Source organism: Pinus tabuliformis, chromosome 7 (assembly GCF_031772625.1).
Source record: "Pinus tabuliformis cultivar Carrire ecotype Pingquan chromosome 7, CPIR1, whole genome shotgun sequence".
Taxonomy (NCBI): Eukaryota; Viridiplantae; Streptophyta; class Pinopsida; order Pinales; family Pinaceae; genus Pinus; species Pinus tabuliformis.
In genome coordinates, this window is record NC_142293.1 from 1,516,048,578 (window position 1) to 1,516,064,511 (window position 15,934).

Genomic DNA, 15,934 nt, shown 5'->3' on the forward strand with positions numbered 1-15,934 from the left:
AGATCTGCTGTAGGTTGTATCTCTTCATTTTGCTGGATAATATAAAAGTAAGGAATGACTGTTTCTCCGTGGACATAGCCCAATTTTGGTGAAACACGTATATCAATGTCTCTCTTGTTATATGCGTTTCCACAATATTTTGTGTATTTAATTGCTCCGTTAATTAATTTCTAACACATATAGCATGAGAAGGATTTCCTTGACCTCCTTTCTGTCTAACAAAACTTTGCTCTAAATAATTTTCATATGTTAGTGGGTGTCCATGGTGTGCATATATCATTAGGGAAATTTTGAGGTCTAAAATGGGTCTCAAAACAAAAATGTACAACACAAATCAACTTTATAAGAACTAATAGGATTCAATATGATGATGTCAACCATGGGGGATGATTCACAATTTTTGGAGTAAAAAGATAGAAATAATAATATTTTTTTTTTCAACTTGTATATTTAACTTATCTCCCTAGGATTTTACTCAAATTTCAAGTGGGAGCACCCATTGGATGAAAAATTTAATTTTGCATCCAAGGAGTAACCATGTTGAATACTTTTGATGGACCCTACTACAAAATATGCAACATGGGTACTCATTGGATGAAAAATTAAATTATGCATCCAATGAGTTCTCCCATATTGAGTAAAATCATAGGGAGATAAGTTGAAAATACGATTTGAAAATTTACTTCTTTTTTTTTTCCCTCCAAAACTTGATGAGGTAATTTAATATTATTTTATTATTTCCACTATTATTTTATAATATTCCTTAGGGGACCCATTTTAGACCTCAAAATTTATCTAATGTCACTAAACTTTCTTTTGATGTGCCTTATGTCAGGCACCTAGGCTGCAAGGGTATGTGGTTGTTTAATTGGTTCAAAAGTTGCAACATCTCCTATAACCTTTGAATCAATCAAACAATCACATTCTCTTGTACAATGGATGCCTGACATAGGGTACTTCAAAAGGAGGTTTAATGAATACATGCATACTATCATGGATACTTACTGGCATAAAAAGTCTTTTGAGTAGAGTTTTGTTGGATAGAAATAAGGCCAAGGAGGAAATGCATCTCATGTTTAACGAACTACAATTATTATTGAAAAATTTGGATAGGTGCCCAAAATGGATTCAAGATCACCTTGATCTACCTTTGAATTTGGGAAGTTCACTTGGCAACAATAATGTGCTAAAAACAGTAGAGATATTAGATACCTTAATTATATATGATTTCTCATGGAATTTCTAGCTACTTTAGTTCTCTTTCTTGGTTTTGTGTTATATGGTCAATTAGGATGCAATGGTCTAAAACCATGCATTGGTGTTTTTGATGATATTTATTTACGGTGTCTGCAATTTTTCTCATAACATTTGAATATTTTAGACAACCACATTCTCTTGCTATGTTTACCTTTGCTATAGTGATTTATGACTAAATAGTCTAGGGTGCTTGAGTCCTATATCAATGTGCAAAAGATTTATCTTGTTATTTGGCTTGCAAACCTCCATTGCCTTTGGAGTAATCCACCTGTCTTTTTCTTTGAGCTCTTTGTTGAGGCATTGATGACAAAAATTGGGTAAGGCACAAATTCCTTGAAAGATGGAAGCTTAGTTTGGTGGTAGAGGGGAGCGGCGAGTGGAAAACATGCTATAGGGGGGTATAAATAAGTTTAGGTTGCAAGAGCTTATATATGAGAAAGAAAAAGCCATAAATATGCATTAAGATAAAAAAGATGTAGAGAGCAAGAGTAAAATTTAAGAAGTAAGACAAGCCCAATTAAATTTGACTAGAATGGGTTGGGTAAGGAGCACTAGAGGAGAAAAATAACAGCAAAAAGAGGAAACATAACAATCCATACTTGGAGGACACACGATGGAAAGCTAAATAGATAGCAAGGAAAAGTGTGCTTTCCATTTAAAAGGCACTACTAGTAAAACCTAGAGGCCACCTTTCGTTGCTTTAAAACATGCCATAAGGGAAGGTCCATGTAGAGAAATTGTAATTATCTTTTGTGGGAGGGTAGATGGAGAAAATGGTGAATGATAACATCATATAGCCAAAAATAGATATAATATATTCTTGAGATCTCCATCTTATTTGTGCATTCATTTTTCAATAATTTTTAGGTTGATTTGACATCGTGTTGATGGAATGTTGCACAAGAAGTCGTGCAATAACATGTATCCATCATGTTCATTCGAGACGGTGCATGACCATGTCCTCATCCATTATTAATTGGTGGAATGGATCCCATGCACCCTCCCACCTAGTGTGCCTCAATCACCCCATCTGAGGGATGGTTTATCTTACCTTAGTAGGGTGTTGTGTTTGGACTTTTAATTCAGCACATGCGTATTATTATTTGAATTAAAATCCTCTCTTAAAGGAATATTTATTCCACCTTTATGAAAAATTAGGCCTTCAAAAGTCTTATTAAAGTTGGAAAATATTATCTTATTATTTTATTATTTATTATTGTCTTATTATTTAATTAGTTTGAAACCTTGTAGGTGCTTCAATTAAAGGTTATAGTGGAAATGGTGGAAATTAACCGCATATTATACTAGGTAATCATCAATTCCTTTAGTCATATATATACACCTAACCCTTAACTAGAGGTTATAGTGGTAGTGGTGGAAATTATATATATATATAACCTTCAACTAGAGGTTATAGTAGCAGGTAGCTATATATATAAGAGCTAGAGTAAGGTTGCTAGTAGTAGGCCAACCCACATATATACTCCTTAAAACAAATATTCAGAGGCACAAATCCATTATGACAATATTTATCAAAACGTTATAGCTCATCATGTCACTAGTGGGGATTTAAGCCTGGGTGGGGATGATAATGCCCATTCCACCCAAAAGTCCAAGAGAAACCCAATTGAAAATATAACACACACATCAACAAGAACAAGAATAATATTTACATTCCTTTAAATCTACATAGTTTATGTGTCTATTACATGGTTATGACCATACAACATTTGAGGCCAGAAACAAATAAAGCCTTGTAACACTGTTTTCTTATAGAATCCTTCTTTCTTGATTTCTTCTTGGTTTGTGAACTCAATGACATTAAAATCTAGAAGTAGGCATCTCACTGCTTGATAGGGCTAGTTCAGTTGTGGAGGTTTTCAATTCACTATCATTGGATGATATCCATGACTACTGTTGTGGTTGAAACATATTGATTGTATTTCATCTCTAGAGTATAAATTTCCTCTTGTAGTTTATTTATTTTGTCCAAAGAACTTTGATTTTTTCATTTTTTGGATTAGGCATTTGAAGCACCGATTCCATTCCTTTTGCATACTAATTCTACTGATCAATTTAGGTTGGTATATTCCCATGCACAATGTAAAGAAATTCAAATTTGGTTTACTTCCCCTTGCATATGAGAGCCAATATTCTTGATTTAGACATAAGACTTGAAATCCCACGAGTCAGGTACTTGCAATCCAGTGACAAGCTAGGGGATGCTTTCCTTTGTCTTGGTAGATTTATCTAATTTCCATATTAATCCACACAATATCCCAACTACTTATTTGATATTTTTTTGTTGTCGGTCGATCTAGGGTGTGCCTGTCCATGGGAAGCAACGTGCCAATGTTAATTGTAACTATCTTGACATCACATGGGTGTTGAGCTGACTTCATGGGGGTGTACATTTGACCCATTCCAACCATCTCTTATGTGTGTATAAATAATGGAGAGAAGGGGAAAAATTTGAGTGCATATTTCAAATCAATGATTTCCCATGCAAGATGTGGAGGGGAAAGAGATCCATTTGGGGATAAGTCTCATTTCTTTTAAAACTATATTTCATGGGATTATGCATGTTTTGATGAAATGTTTCCTTCTAATAATATTTTGAGAGGCAACCCAACTCCTTTGCTAGCAAATCACTAGTTGATTGTTCTACTACCTAAAAATGTTTATAGTTCGTACTTTTCAATCCTAGATAAGAGTTTTTTGTTTTTGTTTTTGTTTAATATAGCCCATAGATGAATATCTTTGGGAGTGATTTATTTCATAAACTTTAAGGGATAAGTTAGGAATTTTTCAAGATGGTCAAAATTTGAATCTACTTGTTTGTTTGATCTTTTCTCGAACCCTCAGCGGAAAGTTGGTTCTATCTTTTCATTGGAGCGAAGAATAAACCTTCCTTCTCTTGCAACCCCTTGAACAATCCAATATATTACAATATTCAATATTTGAATATTCAAAAGTTATTCATTTACATTGGATCTCTTTTCAATGTATTTTTTAAAAAGTATATTATTTCTTTTAAATTAATTATTATTAATCTTGTTTAGAAGTAGGTTTTTAATTTCCCTATTTTTACATTTTTTTTAAATGCGTTTTAAAAAAATGTTATTTTTCAAATGTAAAAATAATATTCAAAATAGATCTTAAATCAGATTTTATAATCTCATTTTATTAATTTATGTTTTTAAAATTTATTAGTCCCTACCTCGCTAGGGACTATAACATTTGCCTCGCAGTCAAGTTGTGTTGACTGTGCATTATTTGGTTGTGTTTTGCAATTTTAACCAAAGTTTTGGGAAAATACTTAATATTTCTATTTTTTCATAATTTCAAAAATAATTTTTGATTTTTTAGTAAATGTTATCTCTAATTTCCACTACTACATTTGGGCGGAAATTTTGACGGAGAAACCTATGGAACAATTTTAGTGTTGTTGTTTTTGTTTTCGTTTTGTTTTTTGTTTTTTTTGTTTTTTTTTTTGTTTTTGCTTTTTTGTTTTTGTTTTTTTTTGCTCCTGACTCCCATTGAATATCTGACGAAAGTTCTTAAACTGTCGAATATTCGACAAAATGTCCTATCCCGTCGATTATCCGACGTTTTCCTATAATCCCTCTTGTCGTCAAATAACCCATGATAGTTATTTTAGCATCAAATATCTTATGCTAAATCCAATATTAAAATGTGTTTTCCAATTTCCGACAAATGGGAAATAACCGTAGCATAATGTTCAATTCCACCATAAATGGCTTTTTGCACTAACAACGTCTAATATGGGACCACTTTACGTTGACTAGTTCAACTAATCAAAATAAATATAACATTAATATTATAATCAAATATATATTATTAATATATGTAATATAATTGTATTAGAGGTGGCTCTGAGGCGATGGTGAAGATCTGCGATGATGAAGGGTATGAGGTGATGGAGGTATGTGGCGATGGAGGGTCTGAGGTGATGGAGGTCTCTGGCGATGGAGGGTCTGAGATGATGGCGAAGGTCTGTGGTGATGAAGGGTCTACAGAGATGGTGAAGGTATGTGGTTCTCTTCTACAAGAGGATGTGAATCAGATCACTAATTGGTATCAAAGGATGGAGAGCACTAGGGCTTCGCTGCTCTCTACAACTGAGGGGATTGCCGACATTGAGGCTACGTCTCTCATCTAGTATGTTGAAGGACAGGTCCAGAACCATTGCATAGTGCCAAATGGGTTAGGGAACCTTGGGATCTCTTTCTGATTTCTTTCGATCATCAGATATGAACTGTCTATTGTCCATGAAAGAGAGGGGAATTTTTATCTTTTTTATCCCTTTTTTTTTGGGCTAGATCTGCAACAATAGAGTCGCAACATTGCTCACAAGGATATCCTCACTGCATTTCATGGGGTTGGATATATGCATATGTGACCACACACGCCGGAGATCCCAACAAATCTCTGGGTGTGTTCTCCTTGTCGACACTGATGGCCAATTTCCCCAGGCATTACCAGAAACACAAAAAGCCCATATAAAGATAAGCCGATATATCAATAGATTTGTCCTTATAGAGGCCGAATGGATTAGATCCAAATATTTTTTTGCTGCTATCTCCTGTCTCAGTAGATCAACTACAAGAACCTAAAAAAGGGATCAAATACAACACAACGGTATCAATCTTGGTAGTAGTGTATCCAATATACCACAAATCTCCCATGTCGAATCTAGGAATTTCTAGGAAAGTCGGATCAAGACCAAATCTGAGGCTAACGGAACCCTTCACTACGGCTCTGCCCTTAATCATAGGAGATCACAGAGAAATATGGAACACACAGTCACTGATATGCCCACATTGCAGCCTCCGTTGAAGGAAACATAATCGCCATAAACCACTGATCCAAAACCCGTACCTTACGCCCCCCAGGATCAGGAAGAACTAGATCAAGAAGAACATAACACTGTCCATTTTTTTTAAAAACCCCTGCTAGTAAATCAACATCAGTTTGGGTATAGGCATCTGACAAGGTTTTTCAATTGAAGCAGAACATCATGCTCAATCTGGGCTATCCAACACACCTGAAAAACCTGATCTGTGGTGGTAGATCTTTGCAGGATGATCAGAGTCTTCATGAATACAACATTCTTCCCACAACCACCATCATCCTAAATCTGAGACTGAGATGCAGAGAAACAAGATCAAGTAAGTCAAAGGCAACACGAGGGGTTGCTGGCTCTAGCTTACCCAAGGGTACATAACCAAACCAAGAACATATAAAGGGTGGTCTCTCCTACAAGATCATTCTTACAGTTGAACCAGCAACTACATCAAATCCAGAACAAGCACTCAACACTCTGAGTCCCTACATAGTGGAGCAATTGAAACATGTCCCAGAACTGATCATAGATATTCCAAAAAAAAGATCTCTACATAAATTATGAAGCTTAAGCCATCATCTACATATTTAATAGTTTTTGGCCAAAACCAATGGATCTTTTCCATTAGATCTTCACAAATTGGACAACTAACTGCAACTACACCTTTTCTCCAAATGATTCTTCATCATAAATTTTGCATCATTGGAGGATTGAGAAATTATCCTTCAGGAAGGCCCATGGTTTTGGGGATTGACGAGACTTTTCATTACTCCATGGTTCCCAAATTTTGATGCAAACACCATGATTGTATCAAGAATGACGGTTTGGGTTAGTATTCATAACCCCCCCTACATTTCTGGCATAACCAAGTACTAGAAGGCATTGGGAATATTTTAAAACAATACATAAATACATACACACAAAGAATGGAGGAACGAATCTATAATTTCACACGAATATGTGTATAAGCGGATCTCAGTAAAGGCCTTCCAGATCACATTCTATTAACAAACAACAAGAAAATTTGGGCTCAGTTCCTATATTTCAAGAACACAACCTTCCATTAGGGGAATTTTGAGGTCTAACATGGACCTCCTAAGGAAATTATAAAATAATAGTGGAAATAATAAAATAAGATTAGATTACATCTTCAAATTTTAGAGGAAAAAAGAAAAAACCTATTTTTTCAACTTATCTCCCTATGGGTTTACTCAAATTTCAAGCGAAAACACTCGTTGGATGCAAAATTTGATTCTTCATCCAAGGAGTACCCATTTTGCATACTTTCGATGGACCCTACTACATGAAAAATGAGAAATACATGAAAAACGTGTTTGCAATCACATGTTTTCATATATTTCTCATTTTTCATGTAGTAGGGTCTATCGAAAGTATGCAACATGGGTACTCCTTGGATGGTGAATTAAATTTTGCATCCAACAAGTACTCCCGCTCGAAATTTGAGTAAAACCTTAGGGAGATAAGTTGAAAATACAAGTTGAAAAAGTAGTTTTATTATTTTTTAATCTTTTTACCTTTTTACTCCAAAAATGGTGAATCATCCCCCATGGTTAACATCATCATCTTGAATCCTATTGGTTCTTATAAAGTTTAGTTTGGTTGTACATTTTTCTTAGGAGGCCCATTTTAGACCTCAAAAGTCCCCTAATGAGATGCCGAATATGCCGGAAAACTTGACATCTACAAAACACATGCCCCGATGCCAAGAAAGAATCATGAAGAAAGAAGAAACTAGGAAAGCAACCCAAAGGATGGAAATTTCCCTCAAATGAGTCAGATGAGGAAGAGGACGAAGCAGAAAAGGCTCCCATTCCTAATGTGGAAAATCAAAATACGCAAGGAAAAGAAGGAAAGGAGGAAGCTTCACAAGAACAAGCTGATTTACAGGTCACTACGGCACAACTAGCTAGGATACCTGAAGCAAAGGATTCTAGTGGATACAAATGTCATCATGCAACTAAAAATTCTGATTTAGACAAGGAAATTTCAAGAATAGAAGAAAGAAATCAACTAGCCATTGTCTCATCCACTCCATCTCAAGGAGAATAGCCAAAGGTTGTTAACCTTTTCTCTTCAATATGTTTAGTTGATTAATTAGTATGAACTTATGATCAATAGTTTTTGACTAGATGATGGAATGCTTGCAAGCGTTTACAACATGTAATTTTGTTTTCATTAATAAAATTATGATTTTTCCTTGGGAAACAAAATATATGTAATATTAACATTAATGTAATATTATATGTATGCCCTAACATCATATAACTTTGACATAGTTGTTATATATATTAGTTGTGATTGTTTTGAAAGATTGTAGGCTTATTTTGAGGTTAATTTTTGAACAAAATCATCACTGAAAGTTTGGTGACAAAAAATGTCACATAGAAATCCTCAAGGAGACCAAGAATGTGGGGGATCAACATCGAGGGCTTATGTGGATGGAAAATGTTATTGCCCTTGTAGAAATTGCAAGAGTTTAAGGTCAAAGAGAATTCTAATAAAATCAAATAAAAAACATTGTAGAGACTATGGACATGCTAAAGGCAGACATGAATATCATCCATTTGTAAGTTATTTATTATATCTTTGTATTGTAGATCATTTTTATAAATGTTTATACGTGTACTGTATTTTAGATTGTATGTCTTTGTATTGTAAATTGTATTATCTTTCTATTGTAAATGTAATTTATAATATTATTTTGGGAGGTGTTTGAACTATGTTGTCATCTTGATGTGGACTAGAAATATTATTTGATTATTTTCATTATGGTCGATTAAGGGGTTAGGTCAAATTAGGGGTTAATTAATTTACGATTATGGATAAGGGGTTAATTACTTTATGGGCTTAGGGATAAGGTTTTGTGTCAGATAATCGACATATGTACCATAGAATATATGATGATTACTAAATTGTCGACTATTCAACATAATTCTAACGGTGATTTGATGAGCGCCAATCTGTCGGATAATTGATGCTAATAAGTCACATATCCATTTGTACTAGTGTTCCCATTGGCTGAGGAAGCTCTAATGGGACATAATTCCCTTGGAGGGCATTTTATTTTTGTTTTTTTACAGTGTCTAACAATTAATTTTAAAATTAAAATAAAAGTAAGTTTATAAGTGGCCATTGCGTTGGTGAGTGCTCTAACACTGGCACTGTTATGTTAGTGCTCTACTCAATGATGCAAGAATTGATGCGATTGCAGACACTGTTATGTTAGTGCTCTAATCAATGGTGCCAATTGATGCAGTTGTAAGTTGTTTGCATAGGCCCCCAGGGAGGAGGGGGTGGCAGATGAACAAATGTAAAATTAATATTATTATATTTCCATATGTGGAGGATAGAGTATGTGTGGTAGAACTGGGGTCCTTTGCATAATGAGTGCTATGACATTGATCAACGATGCTATAGTTGGTGTGGCTTTTTTTTGCGAAAATTTTACTGTGTAGAGGACAAAGTATGTGTGGGAGACCTGGGGGTCCTTTGCATAAACGGGGGAGTAGAGGGAACTAGTATAATTTTTTTAACAATTATCATAATCATTGGACTATAAAAGATACTCTTATTATGAAATATTAAATAAATTGTGTTTTCAGCGTTATGTTAGTTCTTTTCTCAATGATTTGAGAATTGATGCAGTTGCAAGTTTTTGTGTAGGCCCTGGGAAGGGGGTTTGGGAGAATTGGGGATTATTTGCATAGGTGGGGGTACTAAATAAACTGTGTTTTCAATCCATGTGTAGAAGAAGCGTTGTGTAGTAAAACGAAGTGTTCCAATTCAATATTTGCACTGAAAGGAGCTGGTACATGGTATTAGTTGCATTCTTGGTTCCCCAAATGTGCGGAAAGATTTGTGCAAGGTTTATTAAAATAATAAACATACAATTTTTTTTTAATTATTATTTAGGAACGTATTTTGCGATATAAAAGTAATTGTTTGGAGGGAGCTGTGCAAAGGTGGTTGTGCAAAGTTGACTATTTGGAGGAAGCGCATTAAAATTGGAAACTAGGGCGAAATTCCACTTTGGAAAACACATTTGATGGATATGACTATTGCATTGAATTCCTCTTTTTGAGAGGACCAAAATCAACCTAAATATAATCAAAGTTGGATAAGGGAAAGTGTATTTTTGAATTTTAAGCCCACATGTGCATATTTGATTAGGTTGGCCCTAAAGAAAATTAGACATCCTTTGAAGGCTATAAATATAAGTGACTTCAACCTCATTTGGACATTATCATGAGACATTATTCTATTCTCCTTTTTTTAAGCTTGCATAGGTTTGAGGAAAATCCAGGGAGGAATGGGTTCGCAAGAAGGTGAAATTGTAGGGTCCAAAGATCACATCTCTATTTTAGGGTTTTGGGCCTCAGTCACAGGCATGTCACAGAGAGATATCAGTTGTAGTCACTCACTAGCTAGATCATCTTTGCATCTAAAGCCTTTTAGTTTCACACACAACATGTCCTCCATGTGACTGAAAACTAGGGTTTGGTTTTTCAGTTGTCTAAAGTTTTCGCTCATTGATCACAATGTTCGATAGTTGACCACAGACAATGGAAGTTCATTACAGGCTTCCGAATCAGTGTTTTTGAGTATGATCATGGTTGGGTTCATCTCATGGATATTTTTTAGTTGATTTTTGCTAGATAGTTGTATGGATGAAATATGGATCATTGTACTCTATTTTGCTGAATCATTTGATGACAATCTAATAAGAAGAGGAATTTGAAAGGGTTTTCCCCATACTAGGTTTTTCTATGGTCTCTCTATGTGTGGACGCTTTTCTTCTATTATTCCTTTATGTTATGTTGCATTAATCATGATGATATTGTTCTTTCTACATAGTTATATATGTTTCTAAATAATGATGTAAATACGAATAACTTAATAAAAGTATTTTCCATAATTATTCACTGAACCAACACGTATTCACTACATTTACTATGTATACTTTCCTTGCTATAAACCAAATCTTAATTTTTGGAAGTAATTTCAGATCCTATATGTCAATTTGTGCCTTGGATGCCTTGTTTCCTTTGTCGGATTACCCAAATATTAAATTAACTTTGTAAACTAAAATAAGTAAATTAGGTAATGGTTTATCTGTTGTTTTGCGTTAAACTAAAACTAACATTCCAAAATTATTATAAGCTTTCCTACATAATAAAATCTTCGATTGCAAACTCTGTAATAATCTTAACAAAACTTTGAGTATCCAGAAAATTTATAGGATCACTACATTGCCAAAAATAATATTTCTCTGAACATCACCAGAAGACTATGATTGAATAACACTATCCATTTCCATGTTTCATTTTCATACAAGCACAACATAAAAGAAATAAGTTTGAAACTATTTAGTCAAGAAATAACATTCAAAATAGATTGAATATGGCATCGAAGAAACAAAAACGAGTCCATTCACATAGCTATCACTTTGCTTGCAACCTAATGCATGGCCTGTGTGATAGTGCATTATTTATAGGTGTGGAATTGAAGGTTTATAACTAACGTTTCTAACTGAGGACAACAAAGCTCTCCATAGATCAACTACCTACAACCCCTTTCAGGTGGGTCTGTGATTTCAACCATTGTGTCTCATTGATCTCGCACTGCCCCTTGCAACTACTTAGGCATAATCTACAATAATTACATAATAAAATATGTTATAAACACCATTGTTATAATGCACAAATAACAAGTTTGAATATGCAATATTAAATTTGATAAATGAAAATTGATACTGTATATTGGCAACAAAGTGATTGTGTAGGATTGTATGTTAGTTTTGAACTTTTCTACAGTCATACTCTACACTCATGCATGTGTTCTGAGAAAAAATCTACAAAATCATTTAGTGCAGAATGTAGGGGTCTACAGAATCAAAGCTTGAAATCTTCCTCCGCACAATGGACTTCCTCTGTACTTCACACATCTGCTTAATTTCAACAACATAATGATAAACAAATCTTGTATAGAATGATCCAATTTTCTCTACACTCTACATAACCTTTACTCAATTGACTATTGATATTCGAGAATAGAGAAATGTGCATGATTTATAATTAAAATATTGGGAAAAGAAAATATGAATTACTTAATACTAAAAATTAGCAATAAAATCATTATTTATAATTAAAATATTAGAAATAATATTGTATAGGTCCACCGCTTGCCTCGGTGTTATTGCGAACAACAAATATGGATTATTTAATACTAAAATATTAGCAATAAAAGCCTTCAATGCAGAGTCCGAAGATCCACACAATGAAATATTCCAAGCTTCCTCCGCTCAATGAACTTTGTTTGCACTTCCACACATGTGCATAATTTCAGAAAGATAACCATAAACAAAGCTTCCTCATCCAATTGGAATAATGTTATTGGTGAAGTTTTACTGGTGATTGTAATAAATGCGGGAGGCACATGCTGTAGATGTAAAAGATGTGGAAATACAAAATCACATTATGTAGAATTGGAATAAATAATAAGAAGAAGAAGAAGAAGAAGAAAAAAAAGACGCTTTCATTGTGCGGACAATGGTTTTCTCAGTTTCGTACACTGCATAATGCCATTAACTATTCGGTATCTTATTGGCGAATCGACAGATAGACACATAATCGAGAATGTAAATGATATTACCTCTAAAATAACATCGATATAGTAGTGGATGTGATTGTTGACAACTTGTAAGCTCGCTATCATTATTAGAAAAAAAATCACATTTAATTTGTTTCATACATGGAGTAATTGGTTTCCGAATTTTGAGATTTGCTTTTAAACTATTTATGTTATTTTTCGAAAATGTATGCTTTTATGTTTTTGAATTGTTATTTATTGAAATTTTTATGTCAAACATATTTCACACTCATAATAGTAACAAATAGTGGAAACAGAAAAAACAAAAAATTTAGTACTATCAACAAATACTCCAATATCAAAAATCCCAATATGGGCATATGGGAATATGGGATTCCAACATCTTGTATGGGTTATCATTACAAGATATTGCATAATGGATATGAAATGATTGTGCGGCGTTGTATATTATCTTTGAATTTTTCTACACTTAGTTTTTGCACTCACACACATGTTTCAAGAAAAAATATACAAAAGTCTTTAGTGAAAAGTACACAGATACACACAATGAAAGCTTGAAAGCTTCCTCGACATAATGAAATTCCTCCACACTTCTGCACATGTGCCTAATTTCAGCAAGATAACCAAAAATAAAATTTATGCTCAATGATCCAAACATTGATACGGTTACAGGTTCTTTACATTCCAAAATAATTCAACCTTTACTCAATTGACTAGTGATATTGCGAAATACAGAAATTTGGATTATTTATAACTAAATTATTGTGAAGAGAAAATATGGATTATTCAATACTAAAATATTAGCGATAAAACCATTACTTATAATCAAAACATTAACAATAATATGATATAGGTGCACTAGATTTCTTGTTCTTATTGCAAAAAATGGGGTCCTTTGCATAGATAGGGGTGCTCTAACAATGACACTAAGCGTTCAGTATGAAAGACAGAGATTCACACCATGAAATATTGAAAGCTTCCTCTGCACTTTCACACATATTCCCAATGTAAAGAAAATTTCCATAAACAAAGCATGTCGCCAAAGATGCAATAATTGATGCGCTTGATAAACAAGCAATACCTCTATATTATGAAAAGTAATTTGGAGTGCTCTTCCATCAAAAGTTAATATGGAGATATGAATTATTTATGACTAAAATACTAGCAAAAATATCGTATAAGTCCAATTCTTGCTTCCATGTTACTGCGAACAAGTATGCATTATTTAATACTAAAATATTAGTAATAGAATCCTTTAGTGCGAAGTGTGGAGATCTGCACAATGATATATTTCTCCACACAATGTATTTCCTCTGTACTTCCATACATGTGCCTAATTTGAAACACATTCACAAATACGAAGATATGCATTATTTACAATTAAAATATTATCAATAATATAAGTATAAAATATACATTATTTAATACTAAAATATTAGTAATAAAAGTCTTTAGTGCGAAGTGCAGAGATCCGCACAATGAAAGCTTCCTCTGCACTTCCGCACATGTGCCTAATTTGAAACATATTCGGAAATATGAAGATATGCATTATTTATAATTAAAATATTATCAATAATATAAGCATAAACAATCTGATTGCAAACAACAAATATGGATTGTGTTTTAATATTAAAATATCAATAAATATTCGCAAAATGAACCTTGTCTGCACTTCCACACATATGCCTAATTTCAGAAACATAACTATAAACACAACTTCTACTCAATGAAATGCAGTTTTGTATGAAAAATTGTCCACACTCAATACAACCGTTATTTAATTGGTTGTTGATACCTATAAAAGACAGAGATCATGAATTTTAATTTGTTTAACTATGAACAAATTTTGAAATAATATTATCATGTTTCATTGTGCGGAGATTTTACTGTGTGCATGACAGGGTAAGTAACTAAAACATTAGCAATATTTTATGTCACTCTTCATTGCACACAATGTCAGAAACATTTGTAAATGAAACAAGATAACAATATATGCCACAAAAAGAAAAGAAAAGGAAGATTAGTATTGGTAGTGCATTGTGTTGTGGGTGTGCGGAGGTTATGAAAAGAACAAATGCATGTGCAGAATGAGAGATGCGTGGAATTTGTGCGACTGAAACGCGTTATTGAGTATAGAAGTAGCTATCTATGGAAGTACCTAGAGCTTTTGAGTGTGCGTAAAGAATTGGGGCTCCTTTGCATATAAGAGAGTGCTAAATAAACCGTGTTGTGTGGTAAAACGAAGTGAGACAATTCTTTGCAAACAAAAAATATGGATTATGTTTTAATACTAAAATATTAGCAATGAAAACCTTCAATGTGGAGTGCGAAGATCCACACAATGAAAACTTGAAAGCTTATTCTGCACAATGAATCAATTAAATAGTAATAGTATGCATTATTTAGAATTAAAATACTATCAATAATATAAGCATAACCAATGTTATTGCGAACAACAAATATGGATTATTTTTTGATATCAAAATATTAGCAATCAAAGCCTTAAGTGCGAATTGTGGAGATCCACACAATGAAAGCCTAAAAGCTTCCCTTGCATAGTGAACCTTCTTCACATTTTTGAATATCCCGTAACAAAGATTTTGCTCAATGAAATGCGGTTTTGTACTAAATCAATTAAATAACAATAGTATACATTATTTACAATTAAAATATTGTCAATAATATAAGCATAAAAAATTTTATTGCGAACAAAAAATATGGATTATGTTTTAGTACTAAAATATTAGCAATGAAAGCCTTCAATACAGAGTGTAGAGATCCGCATAATGAAAACTTGAAAGCTTCTTCTACACAATCATACTTTCTCTGCACATCCCATAAACAAATCTTCTGCTCAATGAAATGCAATTTTGTACATAATTGTATGGGTGCTTTGCACAACCTTTACTTAATTGACTATTGGTATCTATAAAAGACCAATATCTCTGAAGGGTTCTTTGAGCAAAAGGGAATACAAAGATATTCATTATTTATAACTAAAATATTACTAATATTATTAGTAATAAAAGTGTTTAGTGCAAGGTGAAAATATCCGCACAAAGAGAACTTCCACACAAGAGCCTAAACAAAGAGATATTCAAAAATACGAAGACAATAATTATTTACAATTAAAATATTCCCAATAATATTGTACGGGTCAACCGCTTACTAAAATATTAA

General features: G+C 33.2%; 1 protein-coding gene across 1 annotated transcript in view; it reads left to right on the forward strand.

Annotated features, from left to right (window-relative positions):
* The first annotated feature begins 5,161 nt into the window (after positions 1-5,161).
* LOC149253605 (uncharacterized) overlaps positions 5,162-15,934 on the forward strand; it is a 43,878-nt gene continuing 33,105 nt past the window's right edge. Inside the window, exon 1 of the mRNA XM_089454541.1 lies at positions 5,162-5,308. Within this exon, the coding sequence (XP_089310667.1) occupies positions 5,162-5,308 (147 nt within the window). The remainder of the gene's footprint in view (positions 5,309-15,934) is intronic.